General features: G+C 41.1%; 1 protein-coding gene across 2 annotated transcripts in view; it reads right to left on the bottom strand.

Moving 5' to 3' along the window:
* The window catches only part of CUEDC1 (CUE domain containing 1), a 45,230-nt gene that overhangs the window by 14,422 nt on the left and 10,471 nt on the right, over positions 1 to 20,337 (bottom strand). The window contains exons 3-9 of one of the 2 annotated variants that reach the window (XM_074223635.1): positions 12,873 to 12,999; positions 11,766 to 11,952; positions 11,313 to 11,396; positions 7,653 to 7,739; positions 6,137 to 6,230; positions 5,241 to 5,299; positions 4,167 to 4,237 (exon numbers count right to left, since the gene is read on the bottom strand). In XM_074223635.1, the coding sequence (XP_074079736.1) occupies positions 4,170 to 4,237; positions 5,241 to 5,299; positions 6,137 to 6,230; positions 7,653 to 7,739; positions 11,313 to 11,396; positions 11,766 to 11,952; positions 12,873 to 12,999 (706 nt within the window). In that variant the 3' untranslated portion in view covers positions 4,167 to 4,169. The remainder of the gene's footprint in view (positions 1 to 4,166; positions 4,238 to 5,240; positions 5,300 to 6,136; positions 6,231 to 7,652; positions 7,740 to 11,312; positions 11,397 to 11,765; positions 11,953 to 12,872; positions 13,000 to 20,337) is intronic. The other variant, XM_074223636.1, reaches the window with a different exon arrangement.

Here is a 20,337-nt window from a genome sequence, read left to right as displayed (position 1 = left end):
TTCCTGAGTACATATCTGGCCTAGACTCATATTGGCCATGCAACCCTGGGCAAGTTACTTGACACTGTTTACCTCAGCTTCCTCATCTGTAAAATGAGTTGGAGAAGGACGTGGCAAACCACTCCAGTATCTTTGTCAAGAAAAGATCAAAGTGGGGTCATGAGGAGTTGGACACAATTGAAAGTCATAAGCAGAGCTTACTTAGGAGAATCCTCCCAGCAGTCAGTGAATAGAATAGACTGAAAGGGAAAAGCAACAAGTTTGGGAAAATGGATATGAGGTCATTTCAATAGTGTGAGCAAAAAGGTAATAAAGAGTCCAACTATTCTGGAAAATAAATTGGAATTATCTGGGGAGAAAAGTGATTTAAAAATATATATCCATTGATTCATAGATTCCATTGCTTGACATTTACCCCAAGGAGGTCAAAGGTAACAGTTTTTGTGGCAGCAAAATTCTAAAACAAAGCAGGCATCCATCAATTATGGAATAGCTGAACAAACTGTGAGTAATGAATGTGATGGAATATTTGGAATATAATTTTTCTATTACATTGGATAATAAAAAGCAATGAAAATGGGGAATTTGGAGGAATGTGGCAAAACTTGTATAAACTATCACAAGGTGAAGTAAGTACAACAATCCACACAATGACTACAATAATATAAATGGGAATTGGAAAAAAAGACATTGAAAGAGAGTTGAATGCTGAGTAATTGTAATGACTAATCTTGGCCTCAAGAAATGCACCTCTTTCCTCTCCTGGGAGAGATAGGGAATGCAGAATGTTGCATATGCAGTCAGATGTGTCCACTGGTTTTTCTTTGTTACAAATGGAGCCTTACTGGGTGGAAGAGTGAATAGCTATAAATGACTGTGATATAAAACCAAAAGACAGCAATGGAACATAAAAATAATTTTACAATACTAAAATTAATTTTTAAAGGCAATGTAGACTATGATGAGGGTAAAAGCACACATGTAAAGGCAATACCATAGGACTTATGGATATGCAGGGAAAGAGGGAAAAACAAGGATGACTTTGAGGTTTCAAGCTGGAGTGACTAGTAGAATGGTGGTTCCACTAAGAGATATGGATTGGGGGGTGGACATTAGGAGGAAGAAATGGTTTAGAGAAGGCAATGTTAAGTTCATTTTTAAATACAATGAATTTTGGTTGAGATGTCTACTTGCTAGGAAAGATGTCTAATTGGCTGCTGGAAATGACACATTTGGGAGAGAAAAGAAAGATTAGAAATATAAATTTGAGGATTAATAGCATAAAGTTGATAACAAGTCATGGGAGTACATGATATTTATTACAACAGGAGAAAGTATGGAAAGAGAAGAGAAGAGAAACAAGGATGGAACTTTTGTCAACACACATATTATGGGAAGAAGAGCTACCAGAGGAATAAAAGAAAGAATGGATTAAGAGACCGAAGAAAGAAAAGAGATGCATACAGTAAAGTTAAAAAAAGAATTTCAAGATCAAAGAGGCTATCAATAGCATAAAATGTTATAGAGAAGTCATGGAGGATAAGGTCTGAGAAAACCAATTGGATTTAACTATCAGAAAGTCACAAATGATTTGGATCAAAGTGGAAATTGGAAGAAGGCAGATTAAATAGAACAAAGAAATAAATAGAATTAATTCATAAAGAAGAGTGACTGTTGATAACTATTGAGAATTTTAGCATTGAAATGAAAAGATAAAATATAACAGTTAAAAGCAGTGGCAGGGATGAAGAAATAATTTTTTTTTTAGTACTGTGAGATCTGAGCACTGTTTGTGGATCAGAAGGAAGGAAAGTGTTGAGAGGGAGATAGTGAAAATTCAAGAGAGACAAACAGGGCGAGAGACAAAGCTGGAAAACAGAGTTGTGGGGGTGGGGGGATCCTGGAGGAGACAGCAAGAAATGTGATCAAGGTACAATGGGCAGGGTTATCCTTGGCAAGAAGAAGAGGTTCTTTTTCCTTTGAGAAGAGGAGAAAAGGAAAGAATGGATGAAGATAAAGAGATATTGTGAAATATAGAAGAGGACTGTAGAGGAAGCTCACACTAGCTGAATTCCCCCTCACAAAAATAGGAGGTCACATTATTGCTTGGGGAAGAAAACTGAAGAGCAAGGAATATGATAGGGAAACAAGAGGAGATCTCTAAAAGAACTGTTGAGCTACAGTGAGGGTCAGACTGAGAGAGCAGTGCTCACACAGACTGGTAGTAGTTATCTCTGATCTCTGCCCAGTACTCTGAATGTTTATTTTAATCACCTCTTTACCTACAACTCCTTGAGGGCATGATGTCACATAGAACACCACCACATATGCTCCAATATTACAGTCTGCTTAAGTTACCCTACTGCTGAAGGTGACAATTCAAAAACAAGACCAATCTTGGAGAAGGCCCTCTCTGAATAAGAAATGGCTATAACAGAGCAGGGAAAAGTGGCTCTTGTGGATGGCTGATCTTTATCTAAGCAGGACCCCAAGGAAAACAGATGTTTCCAAATTGTTACCTTCAATGGATTGTCTACCAGGGGTTTCTAAACTTTTTTTGTTCAAGGAGATCTTTGGCAGTTTTGTGAAGCCTATGGACCCCTTCTCAAAATAAATACTCTTAAATACATTTTAAAAAACCCATAGAATTTCAAAGAAAACTAATGATATTGAAATAGTTATCAAAATATATTTTTAAACAGGTTCAAAGACTTCAGGTGAAGAACCCCTGCTCTAAAAGTAGACTGAGATTGGTTAAAGGAATAGGGATGTTTAGCCTGGAAAAAGAGAAGTCTAAAGGGTAAATGAGTGCTGTCTTTAAGTATTTGAAGGGCTGATATTAAGGGCAAAATAGACTTTTAAATTAGATTATTTGGCTCTAAAAGCAATGGGAGGAAATTACAAAGCAGCAGCATATAGACTGATATTAGAATAAACTTTCTAACAGTGAGAGCTGTCCAAAAATACAACAGGATGCTTGGGAGGTAGACCTTCACACTGAAGGTCTTTAAGCAAAGGCAGTTGACCACTGGTTCAGTGTATTGTAGAAGAGATTTTTGTTAAATTATGGGTTGGATGAGATGGCAGCTGAGATCCCTTCCAACTCTGAAATTCTGTGAGTTTAGAGCTTGGTCTTCTAGTATTGCTGTTTCTGTCTCTTGTACTTAAAAACAAATTGAAGGGAAGAAACAACGAATCCTTTTTCATACCCAAAAGACCAGTTACATTGTTGGGGGGATGGGAGGGAAGAACAGCTACAGTAAGAGAAAGAGAAAGAATAGCTTCGGCCATCAAAGTCTTCAAGAAAATCTTTAAGTAGTGTTGGTTTTTTACCTCTGTACCTCCGTCCACACTTGCCCTTTGTCTGGAATTCTTGCCTACCCATCCTTCTAGCCTCTTTCTCTATCAAGTCTTCTTTGGTTCTTCTTGGAAATGATCTCTCTCTCTCTTTTTTTTTTTTTGCTTTTGTAAGGCCATAAGGTTAAGTGACTTGCCCAAGGTCACATAGTATTACGTGCCTGAGGCTGAATTTGAACTCAGGTTCTCTTGATCAGAGTCACTGTTCTATCCACTGAGTCACCTAGCTGCCCCTTGATCTTTCCATGTGCTTGTGCAGAGGCCTTTTGACATTATATTCTGAACTGTGACTGTGTATGAATCTGATCTGAAGGATGAGATGCATGGGAGTAGATCCCATGTCTTTTTCATCTTTTTTATCTCTCATTGCAATTAGCCTTGTAAGAGTTAAATTGGTTTAAGAATGAATAATTAGTGAGCTGATGACCAAAAGTGGTCCCAAAGTAGAGTCTAAGATCTTAGAAAAGTTATACCTAGGAGGGAAAAGAAGGAGGATCCCAGATCTATAGGCTTTGAGATAGAAAAGACCTCTGAGGTCATTCAGTCTATCTCTCTATTTTGCATATGAAGAAAATGACAGAGGTTAAGGGACTTGCCCAAAGTATAATGGGAGTAAGAGACAGAACTGGAATTTGAACCTATCATTTGCCCAGGTATAAACCTATTACATTAACTGGAATATACCTCCAAATTCAGTACACTGAAGTGTGCCTGTTCCTTAAGCCAGAGGATATAGGATGACTCAGAAGGATAAGGAGGGCACAGCAGACCCTCCAGTCTCAAACCCCATCAGCAATGCCCTGGCTCACCTCTTACTGTCCTTCTCTGTGTGTTTCCTCCTCCTTGAGTATCTCCTGCTTCCTTACCCGGAAGTCTTCTTCTGAAAGACAAGAAAGATGTTCATGGAGATTTCTTCCTCCTCTATTATTTAACAACCCAGTTACAGATCTACCACCTAGATTAGGCAAGAGAAATACCTCCATTTTCCCCTACTTTGTACATGTGTTGACCTCACTACTTAACCTCATACCATGACATCTCATAACTCTGCCACTGACTAGACATGTGACCTAAGGGGAGTCATTTCAAAAAATGAGGAAATTGGAATATAGCTCTTGTCTATCCCAGCATTAAATTCTTCCTCATCACACAAGATTCTCCTATTATCTATGGATGGCCACTATCCATGCCACTACCCCTTTCCATGAAAGCAAATAATTGAGAGTTAACCAAACTAAAATTCAACAGACTGCTTTGAGAGGCAATGAAGTCACTCTTTTTAGAGGTCATCAAGTAATACCTGGACCACTAGTTCTTGGATATTGGATATGTTACAGTTGGAGTTCCATTCATATATGGTTTGAACTAGATAACAGCTTTGGTTCTATGAAAGAAAAGGACCATCTCCTTCTATATTCTAAATCTGAGCCTAGCCTCTATCCCCCCACACACACATATTAACCCCCCAAAAAAATCATCATTCCATTCTCTCTTATAGCAGCCCCCTGGAGGTGTTCACTGATCCAACTTCTCAAAAACGCCAGGATAGTCATCAAATAGGTGTTTCTCCCTTTGTGACCTATGCATGAGGTTGGCTGTAGGTTTGGGGCTTAGAGGAAGCAACACCTTTTAGCCCACCCAAGTCTTAGATGTTTAAGATAATTCAAGATGGGCAGAATAACCAAGTTTGTTTTAGAGGAGGGGGCACAAGAAAATGTTTTCTCTTGTGCATTCCCAATCTTGCATGGTGTATACCAGGATCCTAGTTGAGAATCACCATTTTTAAGGAACAGGCCATGTCCAGAACCCAAATGTCAGCACTCTACTCCTAGAAATTTTGCCCCTCCTCCTCCCCTCTCAGTCCCAGCAGGTTAAGTCCTCACCACAAGCATGGCCTTCCACATCATCCAAGAGATTAGCTGTAGATGTTGCAGTTCCCAACCTGCTCTTCCATTCAGGAAAACCATTGTTTTGCCCCACATTGCCATACCACTCTGTCACCTCCAGCCACTCACCCACTAGTTGCCTATCCATGTCCTCTCCAGCTACCAGGTTTCTAGTCTAGATCTAAGAGTTTCCTCTACTGAAGTTATCCTCTCCTCTCCCCTTTAGTTCCTCCTCCTTATAGGAGAGATTGACTCCAGAGCATAATGATTGGTAATGGGGTAGCTGTGATGTCCCTTCTTCCCATATTACAATCCGCAGTTGCCATTTCTCATAACACTGTTGAGAACTGTCGATCCTTATTCAGCATATTCATCTGCCTTCAGGAGAGGTTTTAATTCCAGAACCCCTACTCTGAACTGTACCCAGGCAAGGACTTGATAGGAATAAAGGAATACATATGATGGGGCTTGAGCTTGATACATTTGAAGTAAAGAAGTGGAGAAGTTTATGAATCACCTCTATTGGTGAAACAAGAAAATAACTTCCATGAAATATGTGGGATTGCCCCTTGGCTCATCTCCATTCCATTCCTTTCCACTCCTACATTTTATCTTCATCTCACTTCCCCACCATTCAAATACTGGGGCTAGGCAATTGTGGGGGTGGTAATGAGGGATAATCAAAGACTAAATATTGAACTGAACTGATTGAGAAATGGGGCTAGACTCTTCAGAATGACTTAGGGAAGTAGCCAGCCACATAGAATCCAGTTGGGTGCCTCACCTGTTTTAAGAATCCATTTTCACACCTTCTATTTTAAACACACACACACACACACACACACGCACACACACAGACAACTTCCTGGCCAGGGAGAAGCTGGGAAGGATACGACTGGTGCTTCAACAACTGTTTTCTCTTTGTCTTCCTCATCTTGGTCTTCTCAGAGAAGGCCCTGGCAAGTTCAAACAACTTCCTCCGAGTGGCTGTGAGCAAAACAGGAGGGACAAGGAAGTGTAAATGATTCTTGTTGGCACGGAGGGGCCCAGGGATTTAACCCTCTCTGAACTAGAGGGGCAGAGGAAAGAAGTCTGGGTCGATTTTTTCTTTATTTCTCAATTTTAATTACAGAAGGGACAAGGAAAAAGGATTTGGGGCTGGGGCTGAAAGGAGGGTCCAGAGCTAGATTGAGGGAAGGGGGAATGGGTCTAAGAGAAGAGAAAGGCACCAGCCTAGGGTAGAGAGGAGGGCACAGGGAGGGGTGTGAGGAAAGGGAGAAAAAGCTTAGGAGAGAAGAAGAAAGCACAAGACCAAGAGAGGAAGATGCTCCAGGGCTGGGTGAAGGGGGAGGCCAAAGACTGGGGAAGGGACAGGGCTCCGGTCAGTGCCAGGAGCTGTGGGGCCAGACTGCCAGAAGGTGACAGGGTCAGAGAGGATATAGGGACAGCCGCTGCTTAAGGAAGAAGAGGTGTGATCTGAAACTTGGCCAGCAGGGGCAGCATAGGACTCCCCAAAGACTGTGGCAAACAACAAGCCAAAGATCCGGGCATTCCTCTTCCTAACTCCTCCAGAACAAACCGGGTGTCTTCCCCCTCCCTCCTCTGCTCCTTCCCCCTCCCTCCCAAGCAAGCAGAGTTGGTTCTAGGATTTCCATGACTAATCCCTGATCTTCCCCGAAATGGAGCCTGAATCACTCAATCTTTGGTACATTGGAAGCACAGGAGGGAGAACAGGACAGGAGGGATTGGGTGCCTCTGAGCACTGGTGAGAGGCTGGCACAGCTACCCATGGAAAAAGGTTGAAAAGAGCTGGGGTGGAGGACACTCGCTTGGGCATCTGGGTACAAGGTCAAGAAGGACTTTTAAAAACTGCACAGGAAGGAAGGGGAGGTATGGGGCAGATAACTGGGAAAATTGGATGCTTTTATCTTTTCTTTTTTTAAATTCCTTTTGGACTATGAAATTCAAGTTTTGACATTTTTGCAGAGGACCAGGCTGAAAGTGGGTGGGGTGGGGCAGGGTATTAGGGGATGGGGAGGGGTTTGGCAGCAGCAACAGATTTACTTTCCTAAGCATGTCTGGCTGTTTGGCTCAAGATGATGTGAACATGAGTTTGCATTCCCCATGCACATGCTGATTAGTTGGTGTGCAGGAAATACTGGGAAGGTGGGGGTTGGGGAAGTGGGAAGGGGGGGTAAGAACCACTAGGGGAAGCCAACCTGGCATTAAAACCTTACTACAAATAATCATGAGTTGGCAATGTGGCAAAATCTTGGGTGGTCCTCTTCCCCCTCTCCCTCCTCCTTCTCCCATGTATCTAACATAGGCAGGGAGGGCCTTCAACTGAGGGGAGTACCTGAGCCCTGAATCCTGGGCACTCCACCCTGCTGCCCCAAATGGGACACTCACATTTCCCCATGTGCTTCAACTTGTCCCTGAATAAGGCATCTTCAGACACAGCAGGGTTGGCTTCACTGGCTCCCAAGGCAGCATCACCTATAAGGCAGCATATGGGTGAATGGCTACAGCCAAGGGCTCATGATCCCTAAGACACTAGGGTGGGGGAGAAGGGACTAAGTCAAGCTAAGGAGGGTCTAGTGTATTCTTAGGCTCCTTAAATGAAGGGGTTAGGTCTGCCCTCCCAGGCTGTGACAACATCTCTCCTAAGTCAATTGGTCACCATTGACTCATCTATAGACTGGAAGAATTAAAACTCTATAGACTGAACTAGTTCAGAATCACAGATAAATGTGAGATGGGGGAATAAAAGAAATTCTTTTCTGCCCTTAGGGAATTGAAAAAAGGAAGATGACAGGATAATACAGTAGTGTTGTCCTCTCCTTCCTAGCTTTTCTTGTCAATTTGATTGAAGAAAATAGGAATGAAAAATAGGCTGACTCTTGGGGAACACAAAACTTTAATATGTGAAAGGCCACCCCTTATGTAGAAAGAGTTAGACTTGTACTCTTTGGCAAAATAGAATTTAGACACAAAGTTAGGGGAAACATCCTTAAAAATGAGAAGCATCCAAAAGCAGTGTGTTGTAGTGGGAGGTGGTGGGAATCTTTCTCCTCCAAGGAAGGCTTCAAGGACGAGGTACTTTCCAGATAAGTATCTTTCCCAATTCTATTCATCGCCACCCCCTCTTCTCCTCTATCCAGTCTAGAATTAACTAATGACCTGGGATGTGAAGTTAAGAGCTCCTCCTATTCAAAGTCTTTCTTCAGAGGAGGGATAAACTGCTATTTCCACATACTCCAAACTAAGCAAAGGAGAATGAGGAGATGGGAAAGAGCAGTTTCCTTTCGGAGAAAGTATCAGGGACAAAAGTGGGAAGGAAAATAAAAAAGGAAGGGACCATAATCAGATGTGTCACCTGCATGTCTGTCTCATCTGCCTATCCAGAAATTAACCATGGTCCTTTCTTTGTCCTTCCCGAAAACCTTCATTAATCCCAAGGCCACCCTGCTTCCTAAATTCTACCCAGAGGTCATTACCAAGTTCTCAGCAGTCCCGTTGCCTTTAGTTAATTCAGGATCAAGGACAGAAGGGTCATTAAGACACACAGATGTATCTCTGCTACATCTAAGCTCCTCAACCTTCTGCTTACTAATCACTTCTCTTGGATTTTCTCTCCAAATTGGGATCAGTTTAGAGTACAATCCTTCTGCCCTCCCTTCAGTCGGGGAAAACGTCCCCCCTCCCCCACTTTCCCTATTAATTATATCCTGCTTAGGGGAAGTCTCAGGCAGAAGCTGCTTAGAGCTTCTCTCTGAGAGTTTTCTTTTTCTGAGATAGGTCAGTCCTGGGGGGCTGAGATTCACTGTAAAATAAGGGCTCTCGAATCACAGGGTCCAAAGAAGACATATCTTCTCAATAACAGAATATATAAGGCTCACATTTATGTTTGGGAGCAGACTTGGGATCATCTTGGTAGAGAGAACTCACTAATTGCCTTACTTTTCATTTTTATTTTTTAAGGCAATCAGGGATAAGCAATTTGCCCAGGGTCACACAGTTTGTAAGCATCTGAGTATGGATTTAAACTCAGATTCTCCTGACTCCAAGATCAGGGCTCTAGTTATTGCATCACCTAGTTGCCCTTTTTCTATTCATCTACTCAATGTTTTGCAACTAGTAAGTCCTTAATGAATGCTTTATTTATACATTAATTCATTCCCTCTCCCAGTGCAGTTAGGTATTCACTCAAAGGGTTGACTGTATGGACAAAGCCCGATCTAACTTGGGTCCTAAAAGGAAAGAATTTTTAACTGGAGAAGAAGAGGAAAGTATAGTGTGATTTCCTTGGTACTGAGGAACTCCTGGTAAGGCAACCCCTTCTATCAAGGCAGACTTGCAATTAGTCTACAACTTAGAGCTTTAGAGAGTTGTCTAAGATACTGAGAGATGGGTTGCTCCAAATCACAGTCATTGTCAGAAGTGGGTTTGAAAATGGGCCTTTTGTGATTCTAAGTTTGCCTTTCTATCCACTACCCATGTCATTTCTCCTCATTTGGCTCAGGAATTAAAAACACATCACAAAATACTTTCCTCCCAACAATTCTGGGAGGTAAAATTATCCCCATTTTACAGATAAGCAAACTAAGTCTTGGAGATGTGAAAGTAACCTGTCTAGTGTCACACAATTTTATTTTTTTTTATTTTTATTCTTTTTTAGATTTTTGCAAGGTAGATGGGGTTAAGTGGCTTGCCCAAGGCCACCCACACAGGTAATTATTAAGTGTCTGAGGTCGGATTTGGACTCAGGTATTCCTGACTCCAGGGCCAGTGCTCTATCCACTTCGCCACCTAGCCACCCTGTCACACAAATTTAAAAGAGCTTGGTAAACTACTAAGTGAATCCTTTGCTTCCTTATCAAATGTTCTTAATCATTTTAGTGTGTCATGGACCTGTTTGGCAAGCAGGTAAAGTCTATGGAACCCTTCTTGGAATAATGTTTTTAAATACATGGGAAAGTATATTGAAATATAGCTATCAAAATGTATAATACAACAAGTTCATGAACCTAGGTTAAAAATCCCCTGATCTGGGGCAACATTGTATAGTGCACCATCCTGGAGTCAAGAGGACCTGAGTTCAAATCTAGCCTCAGATACTTAATACTTACTTAGCTGTATGGCCTTAACCCCATTGCCTTGCAAAAAAAAAAAACCCAAACAAAACAAACAAAAATTCTGTTCTAAAGAGTCCCAGGGTCAGAGATCTTAGATTAATAAGTGACTGAGATGTATTATTGGGAGAAATATAAATGTGCTTCCCAGGAAAGGTACACTCCTTCAGAGAACAGTTGGAACTTAGAAGTGAGAGACCTTTTAAATTTCTTTCCCAGTCCCCATTCTTCATTAGGAAGAGTAAAAACAGAAATAAAATGGTAGATCATTTTCATTCATGAATATGGATGCAAAAAATCCTAAATAAAATACTAGCTACAACATATTACAAAAATTATACATTATGATCTCTTTTCTCTGTATAGGATAATGTTTGGTGGCTCTTGTGTTGACTTTGTCCCTCTGCCTCTGCTCTCTTCTTCTACCCCCAATTAGAAGAATAATTTAAGACCCCCTTTCCCCAGTAGGCAGCTAGGTAGCAGAGTGGTAGAGCACTGGGTTTGGAAATCAAGAAGACCCATCTTTATGAGTTCAAATTCAGCCTCAGACATTTACTACCTGTGTGACCCTGGGCAAGTCACTTAACCCTGTTTGCCTGAATTCCTCATCTATCAAATGACTGGCAGAAGGTAAAGGCAAAACACTCTAGTATCTATGCCAAGAAAACCCCAAATGATGTCCTAAAGAGTCAGAGATGATGGAAATGACCAAATGACAAATTTCCCCACCCATCGACCTGATTCACTAAGATGAGTAAAAGCTTTCCCCCTCCCCCCGGGCAGTCTTCCTAAAATCCAAATCTATAGCAACTAACAAGGACAGCAAGGCCTGAGGAAAGCTCTGGGGAGGGACTAAAAGGGAGGAAGGCAGTCCTTTGGAAGGCTTCCCTCCTCTGGGCCTTAGGCAGGAGAGGCTGCCTGGGCCAATGGAGGTTACCTGTGACAGTGGATGGAAAACCAAAGTCATTACTGACAGCCATGCCGCTGGATTTGGATTTCTGGGACTCATATTTCAATCGATCTAGAAAAGGAAAGAAATAATTCCATCAGATGACCGCCCGGGCTGGATGCCCAGAACTGAAGGTAGATATATTGAAGGTCTGACTAGAGAAAGGGGTTTTCACCTAATTAGTGTCATAGACTTCTTTGGCAATCTGAAGAAACCTTTGAACCTCTCCTCAGGATAATGTTTTTAAATGTATAAAATAGATTATAAAGAAAGCAAAATATATTGAAATATAGTTATAAATTTTTTTTGACAAAAACAAGTTGAATTCCAAGTTAAGAGTGTGTTGGCTACTTACATATATACGAACTACCCTAGCTATTGAGCACTCTATTATGATATTAATGAAAAACACTTTCCTTCCCCCCATTCCCAGGTTCATACCCCTCTCTAGGGCAAGGAGGAAGTCTCGGTTCCGTTGAAGCTCCTTCATGAATTCTTCATTCTGCAGGAAGAGGGCAATCCGCTCATCTTCTAGGTACTGCTTCCAGCGGCATTCTTCCTCCAGATTCCCTGCCATGGGCTGGCTGACCTCCCCAAGTCCTAGCTTTGGGGGACCACTCTGGGTGTTCTGCAAGAGATAGGTATTGGCATGGGGGTGGGGTATGCAGCCACATACAGAGGTCAAAGCAGAGCGCATGCACACACACACACACACACACCTTGGTTACTGGGCCTGGACTTGGGAAGTTGCTCTGTAGTTAGAAAATTATAGGAAAATAAATTTAGAACTGGAAAGGAAATTAAAGGCTATTTAATGCAAAGCCCTCATTTTACAAATGAAGAGAAAGAGACCCACAGAGGCAAAGTAACTTTGATGAAGGTCACAAAAGGAGAAAGTAATAGACCCAGGATTCAAACTCAGAGTCTTCTCAGTCCAAACCCAGAGTTTTTTTCTCAGATTGTCGATACACATGGTTTTCATAATATGGTCCTAAATGAAATGGATTCAAATACTCTTCCCTCAAGTCATTTGTTTCCAAGGCAGGTCAGGATGTCACCAGTCTGTGCCCAAGGATTTGGCATGGTTCTATCCTCCCCACCTCCTCCCCAAGTCCTCAGACACATGTTCTATGGGCAAGTAACCTCACTGGCCCCTGGTCACATCCCACTTGCCTAAGTCCTATCTAGGATGGAGGCTTTCCAACAGTGTTTTCCAAACCCCTGATTTCCTAGTATATGACCTAAGTATTTTTTGAATGGTGGATATTTTACATCTACCTGGCTTCCTGGAAATCTAGATCAAGCCAGGAAACTGTGAATGTTTCCTGTTTGGGGTCACTTCCCTCTGAATTCCATCATGAACAATCTGAGGCCAGAAAATTGGGAACTGAAATGGGCAGATGCCAAATCTTTCTTCTCTGTCAACAAAACAGAACCTCTGCTATGGTGGACTGAGGGTAGGAGTAGACAGAAAAGAGTAGACCACCTCTATTTTCTACTTTTAGACCCATCTCACCCCCAGTTATCAGCATGGGCTCCCCCTCATACCTGCAAACTATCCAGTTGCTGAGGCAGAATTCGAAGAAAGTCATCAGGAAGGTTGCCCAGAAGTGGGGGGTTCCAGTTGCGATAACGTCTCTGGGTTGTGGGAACCCCAGCACCAGGCACATCAATCCTATGGGAGAACGAGTAGAATGGGTAACAAACCAATGAGGCCAAAGGCTAGAGGAATCAATGAGTGTCTAACCTGAATGCTTAATGCCAATGAGATAGAATTTGGGAGGAAACAATTGGCAATGCCTTTGGATACCATCCCTCCTCCTGCCCAGGGTTTAGACCTGTATATCAAACTAAGCCATACTTCACAGAAACTAGAGGGCTGTCACAGAAAGAACCTTATCCTGGGGACCCATTACCTCTGTAGACCTCATTTTTTTCATCTGTAAAAGAAGTCTACTATTCCCTCCTACTTACCTCTCAGGGATCCTGAAAGACTCCAATGGGATAATGCACATTTCCCACCCAGCTACATTCATCACATCAATGTGCTAGATACCTAACCCTTCCTGCCCTATTTTTTTACTTTATACATATATGTATATATGTATATATGTGAGTGTATGTAATATATCCATAAATATACAAGTATATAAAAATATATTATTTATTTTTCCAACTACATGTAAAGACAGTTTTCAATATTCATTTTTCGATAAACTTGTTGAGTTCCACATTTTTCTCCCTCCCTCCTCCCCTACTTTTCATATATTTTCTCTCTTCCATTAGACTGTAAGCTCCTTGAGGGTAGGGACTATCTTTCTTTACATATATATATCTCCAGTACTTTAACCCAGTACTAGCACATAATAAGTGTGTAATAAATGGGTTTTTTTATTGACACACAACAGTACTTCAAGATTGCAAGGAATTATAACTCTTCATGCCAGTAAGGAGTAGAGAGAGATTCCATGACATATTAATTTGGAAAAATAAGGAAGTGGGTTAGTTTACCCAAGGCAGAGGTTAAAAAGGCAAAGTTATTCCAAATGCAGTGGTTTTATGCCCATCCCTTGAAAATAAGCATGACATGGTGCTGCCCTTGTCCCCTTCCTGCTGCTCCAGAGGGGCAGCTAATACTACCAGGGCAGATGGAAGCCAAGGGGCTCCACTGATGGTGAGAACCATTCTTGTCTAATCTGTGGTCAAGGAGACATTCCTTTCCATACTTCCTTTGTGGCCTGTAGGACAAGCCCCCATGGCTCCCACAAAACATATGGTTTGCTGAATAAGGGAAATGACACATGGACAAACCAGCCTCAATGTTGGGGATCAGGGGGAGGGAGTGTTCATTTCCTAGGCCTGGTTTTGATTTCCCTGGCCTCCTCCCTTGGAGAGTGACTTCCATTGGACAGAAGCATTCCCTGAGTATCTCTTAGAAGAAGCTTCTTCCCCCTCTCATAGGGTCAGAGATTTAGAGCTGATGGTGAGACTATGTAATCTAACCCCTCATTTTACAGATGAAGAAACTAAGGTCCAGGGAAGTTAAATGAGGTAGGACTTGAACCCATCCCCAAAGAGTTCTTTCACATATCGAACAGAGAGCACAGGAGAATCATCTGGTTCACTTGATGCTAAGGCAAATTTTGTTTTGTTTTGTTTTTTGCTTTTTTTGCTAAGGCAAATTGAACAAACATTTAAAAATCCACAGAACTACAGAATTTTCGAGTTGGAGAGAACTTTTTTTTTTTTGTTTTTGTTATTTTCAGTCATGTCTGACTTTGTGTGACCCCATTTAAGATTTTCTTGGCAAAGATACTGGAGTGGTTTGCCATTTGCTTCTCCAGCTCATTTTACAGTTGAAGAAATTGCAGCAAACATGGATAAGTGACTTGCCCAAAGTCACCCAGCTAGTAATTCAAACTCAGATCTTCCTGACTCTAGGTCCAATATTCTCTCCATTGTACCAGCTAGCTGAAGACTTAATTGAACATTAAATCTAAGTCATTAATTTTACAGAGAAGGCAACCAAGACCTGGAGAAAGGAGCTTTTCCCAGTTGGTTAGTGACAAAGCTGAGATTAGAATCCAGGTATCTTCTCTACAACATAAGAGTCAGCATGGCTGAATGGTCAGATTGTTGGATCCACATGCAAATCCTAGTTTTGACCCTTACAAGGTGTATAACCCTGGGCAAGTCACTTGACCTGTATATACCTCAGTTTCTTTATTTGTAAAATGAGGATAATAATTAGAATGTATTCATGAGGTTTAGGTAAGAGTCAAATGAAATAATATATGTAAAATAATCTGTAAACCTTAAAGCTATATAAAAATTCACAATAATTATTATTATTTTTAAAATGATTACTAGATTTTGGTGGATTGATTGGTTGGTTCTCCCCTAAAATCCTTGGTCAACCCCCCCTGGGAGCCAAGTCCTTTCTGTACAACGTGCCAATGTCCTTTGAGTTCAGGAAGAGAGAAGTAGAAGGAATTATCCACCTCTCCAACTCTGCCACATACGCCTTCCATTTCCTTCACTTCAGTGTTCTCATCTGTTAAATGTGTCTACAACCCAGCCCCAGCCCCCATCTGACCCAGCCAAGAATCAGAGCCAAAAGTCCCAGAGCTGTTTCTGCAGGACTGTGAGCAATCCCTCACTGGAAGCTAACAAGAGGGTCACTGAGAAGGACAGAGACCTGTCTGTTAGAGGTCAGACAAGACTCAGGCCTCCACCAACTGGTTCCTTCGAGTTGGGGTGGGGGGGACCTTGCCCTAGCTTATTGGCCCCTTGGAGTACTGAGAGGCAAACCCCAAAGGAGCCAAGTTCAGCTCATAAGCTAGCAAGCTAGGGGCCCTGGAAAAACTAAAGTCTCAAAAGCAGCTCTGGTCTGAATGGAATGTCAAAAATGAACTAAGAAGGGGGTGGAGGGGGAATGCCAAGGCTGTAATTTCACCAGGAAAACTCCAGGCAGCCAAGACAAAACATTTTTTCCCATTATAACAATGCTTGATTCCACAGACCTGTCATTTGCAGCATTACTTTGAGACAAGGGTGGTCAGTAAAACCTGCATTTATGTACTTATTATTTTCCCCTTAACCCCCCTAACTCCCCCCCCCACTAAATTGTAAACTATTTGGGGACAGGGCCCATGCTTTATACATCCTTATATCCCCAGCTCCTGGTACTTGATCATCTCTGTTTGCCTTTCAAAGCCCTTCATTGACTAGCCCACCACCACCTTTCCAATCTTCTTACACTTTATTGCCCATCCCCATTCCCACTCCCTCATAGTCTTAGATGCACTAACACCGACCTCCTGGCAGTTCCTTGAACCAGACACTCTATCTCCTGACTTAAAGCATTTCCTCTGGCTGTCCCCCATGCCTGGAAGGGTCTCCCTCCTCCACTTGGCCTCCTGGCTTCCTTCCAGCCCCAGCTAAAATCTCACCTTCCAAAGGAAACCTTTCCCAAACCTCCTTGATTCAATGCCTTGCCTCTGTGGGCTCTTTCTGATTGAGCCTACAACAATCCTGTTTGTCCAGAGTAGTGGGCATGTGAGGTCCTTGAGAGCAGGGGCTATCTTTGACCTTTTTTTTTTTTTTTAATGTTCAGTGCTTAGGTGCATTGTAGATCCTTAATAAACTTTCAGTGACTGACAGACTTGAGACCATTTAATAAAGTAAAGCCAAACCTTTCCACTTATGCCCTAGAATGAGTCACACTTAAAATAATGAAACAGGGGGAGACTTTAGAGATCATCTAGTCTAACAGACCCAGAGAAAAACTGACTTATCCAGAATCACATAATGAACTGGTGACCATTGTAGGACTAGAATCCAGGTCCCCAGACCTCCTGTCTAGGGCCAATGAATCAGTGAGGGTAGCTGAGTGACTCAGTGAAGGCAAATACTGGGCCAGAAGTCATGAATCCAGCCTCAGACATGTACTAGTTGTATGACACTGGGCAAGTCACTTCACCTCTGTCTGTCTGTTTCCTCAACTATAAAATGGGGATAAAGTAACAGCTCCTCCCTCTGAGGACTGAGAATCAAATGAAATAATAATGTAAAAAGCTTAGTACAGTACTTAGCCTAGTAAGTGATATATAAATTATAGTTATTATTAATCAACAAACATTTTATTAAGTACCCCCTGTATTCCAAGTATTTTATTAGGCAGTGCAAATAGAAAACAAAATTGAAATAGTCCCTGCCCTCAGGGAGTTTACATTCTCTCTGGGAAATGATACTTATACATATAAGTATATACAGTCTATATAAGGTAATTTTGAAGCAGGCCCCAGGAGTTGTGAGAATCAGAATACTGTATCTATTATTGAGACATCTTTCAATAGTTTGCCATTTCCTTCTCCAGCTCATTTTACAGATGAAGAAAGTGAGGCATCAGGGTTAAATGACTTTCTCAGATGTGTGTGTGCACACACACACACAGAAAGAGAGAGAAATTAAGTGCCTAAGGTTGAATTTGAACTCAAGTCTTCCTGATTCCAGGTTTAGTACTCTATTCATTAAACCATCCATCAACCCAACTTTCCTATATGATCCCATGGAATTTATTTCATGCATATGAAAAAACATTATTTAGAAAGAATCCATAAGTTTTGTGCACATAATATATAAAAAGATACACTGAAGAATACTTAACCACCCTGTTCTGGAAGAAAAAAACATAGCAAAACCAAATGGCTTCAGCAAAGTAGTTGGATATAAAAGTCAACAAAAACTCACCAGTGATTCTGTACATAAAACAATAACAACCTCCATTCATTTCTGGGTGTTGACAGGTGAGGGGAGAGGAATTGAGGGGGTCATTTCAGTTGTGACCAAAAGAATATCAGAATGTTAAGGGACAGGAAGAAAAGTTAACTGGAGTTCAAAGAACTGGGACAACCCTGGGAAACCTATTATGGACAACACCAAACACATCCAGACGAAAACAAAACAAAACCAAAAAACCACCAAATCTGGATGAACACTATGTTCACTTTTTAAAAACTTCTCATATTTTTCCTTCCTATCCCATGGTTCTTTTTCCTTAGTCCTAGTTCCTCATACATAAAATGACTAATATATAAATATGTTAAACACAAATGTACAAGGGCAGCTAGATGGTGCAGTGGATAGAGAACCAGCCCCAGAGTCAGAAGGATCTGAGTTCAAATCCAACCTCAGACATGTAAATAATATTTACTTAGAGGTGTGTTCTTGGGCAGGCCACTTAACCCCATTGCCTTGCAAAAAAAAACCCACAAAAAAATCCCAAATGTACAACATTCACTAGACTGTCATTGAGGGCAGGGGGATGGGAAAAAAGGATGGAAGAAAATTGTATAATATAAATATGTAAGTGAATGAATATTGAAGGACTTTCATAATATGTAGTTGGGAAAGTAAAATAAAATATCAATTAAAAAAAGAAAAAAAATACCAAGATTAAAGGAAGCAACTTTTCACTGAAAAAAAAAGAAAAAGAAAAGAAAAGTTAGCTGGTTGGAAGACTTGGAGAGGAATCCCCAAGTGTAGGCTTACAGGTGTACTAAATAGTTTTATGGGGAAAAATGACCATGACATCCCCAAAGAAATGACTCAAGATATCCAGAAGCAAGCAATAGCAACTGTTCAAAAGTCTACTGAGCCACACACTTCTGATGGCTCTTTGAAAAAAGCTATCATCCTGTAATCATATGCCACAATTTACAAAAGTAAACATCAAGCCTTTACTGAAGTTCTAAAAAAAACAAACTTACATGGTTTTACTTAGGAGAGGCAGCATAGGAGATAGGAGAGGGGTGCCTTTGAAATTAAAAAGACTGGATTCCAGTCCTCCCTCTAACACTTAGGTTCTCAATGTGTGGTCTCTTGACCTCTGAGGGTCCCTGGGACCCTTTTAGAGGGTCCTAGGGGTCAAAACTATTTTCATAATAATACTCAGATGTTATTTGCCTATTAAAATACTTCCCCCTTTTCCAACTACATATCTGTGTGAGGCCAGATTTTCTTCATATACTTTAACCAAAACAACATTATCTCAACAGATGGAATGCAGCAGCAGATGAGGATCCAGCTGCCTTCCATTAAGCCAGACATTAAAGGGATTTGCAAAAGTATGTAAGATAGTGCCACTCTTCTCACTGATTATGTTTTGGAAAATAGTTATTTTTCATTAAAATGGTACTTATATTAATGTGCAATGGATTTATTTTTAAATGAATCAATTTTTTAAATGTATCATTTTAATTTCTCTTACAGCAAATATTGATAGATATGTTATTTTTTCAGTCATGACCCCATTTGAGACTTCCTTGGCAAAGATACTGGAGTGATTTGCTATTTCCTTCTCCAGCTCACTTGACAGATGAGGAAACTGAGGCAAACAGGCTTAAGTGACTTGTCCAGGGTCACACAACTAGTAAGTATCTGAGGTTAGATTTCAACTCAGGAAGATTTTTAGCTGTAAAGGGGTCTTAAGAACCAAAAAGTTTGAGAACCTCCCTTCTCTGACTGCTCAACTGGTTGTGTGGCTTGAAGCAGATTACTTAACCTCTCAATGTCCCAAGCAACCCTCTAAGATTTTAAGTTGAAGAGAAGGTATCTATATTAGTGGAATGTATTTCATCACCTGGGAGTTCCCCCAAACCAATGAAATCATAGGTGCCTATCTCTCTGGGTGAGCTTAGTAATTACCTGCCATTATATGTATCTAGAATGTTTTATTATTCTGACTGAAATTGCAGGTAGTAGTCTCAATAGTTACATGAATAAGTGTACCTACTTTCAAGTTCTTGGATATTAATTAAGCCAATTAAGTATACCTACTTTCAAGTTCTTTGGTATTAATAATGAGGTTTATTTTTTTTCCACTTCTATATAAACACCAGGATTTAGTTGAATTTCTCCCCCCACCCAACTCCTCCTCCAAAAGAACAAACAATATGGACAACATACTCTGGCTTTGTGAATAGTACTTTCAATTTCTACAAAGCATTGAGGGCCCCTAAGGACATAAGAGGCCACTTCTGAACCCTAAATTCAAGTGCACACCTTGAAGACCAGAAAGCTAAGTGAGGGCTCAAACTCCCATTTGTCTCTTCTAGAGACTCATCAGAGAATCCTGGCTTATTCCCAGAGAACTTCAAAATGCTCTTTCTAGTCTACAAACCACTGACCTTACCACTTATGTAACCTTGGACAAGAAACTAACCTCCTTGGGCCTCAATTTCCTCATCTATAAAAAAGAAGGGGCATATGTGACCTCTGAGATCCCTTGCAACTCTAAATCTATGATCCTATTTGTAGTTCCCCAAGCCCCTACACACACACACACACACACAGGTGCTATCCCATTCACAGACCTGTGAAGAGTTTTCTCCAGGGCCTGGTAATTGTGAGATCCCTAGGACTTTACAGAGGAAGCATTTGGCAAGAATAAGACTATCCTCCAATAATGCCCCTACTCCTGATGACCATTAAAAAGACTTCAGCTTCTTTA

The sequence above is a fragment of the Macrotis lagotis genome, chromosome 2 (genome assembly GCF_037893015.1).
Source record: "Macrotis lagotis isolate mMagLag1 chromosome 2, bilby.v1.9.chrom.fasta, whole genome shotgun sequence".
Lineage (NCBI taxonomy): Eukaryota > Metazoa > Chordata > Mammalia > Peramelemorphia > Peramelidae > Macrotis > Macrotis lagotis.
The sequence above is the reverse complement of the archived record's forward strand: the minus strand, read 5'-3'. Positions and strand labels throughout refer to the sequence as shown.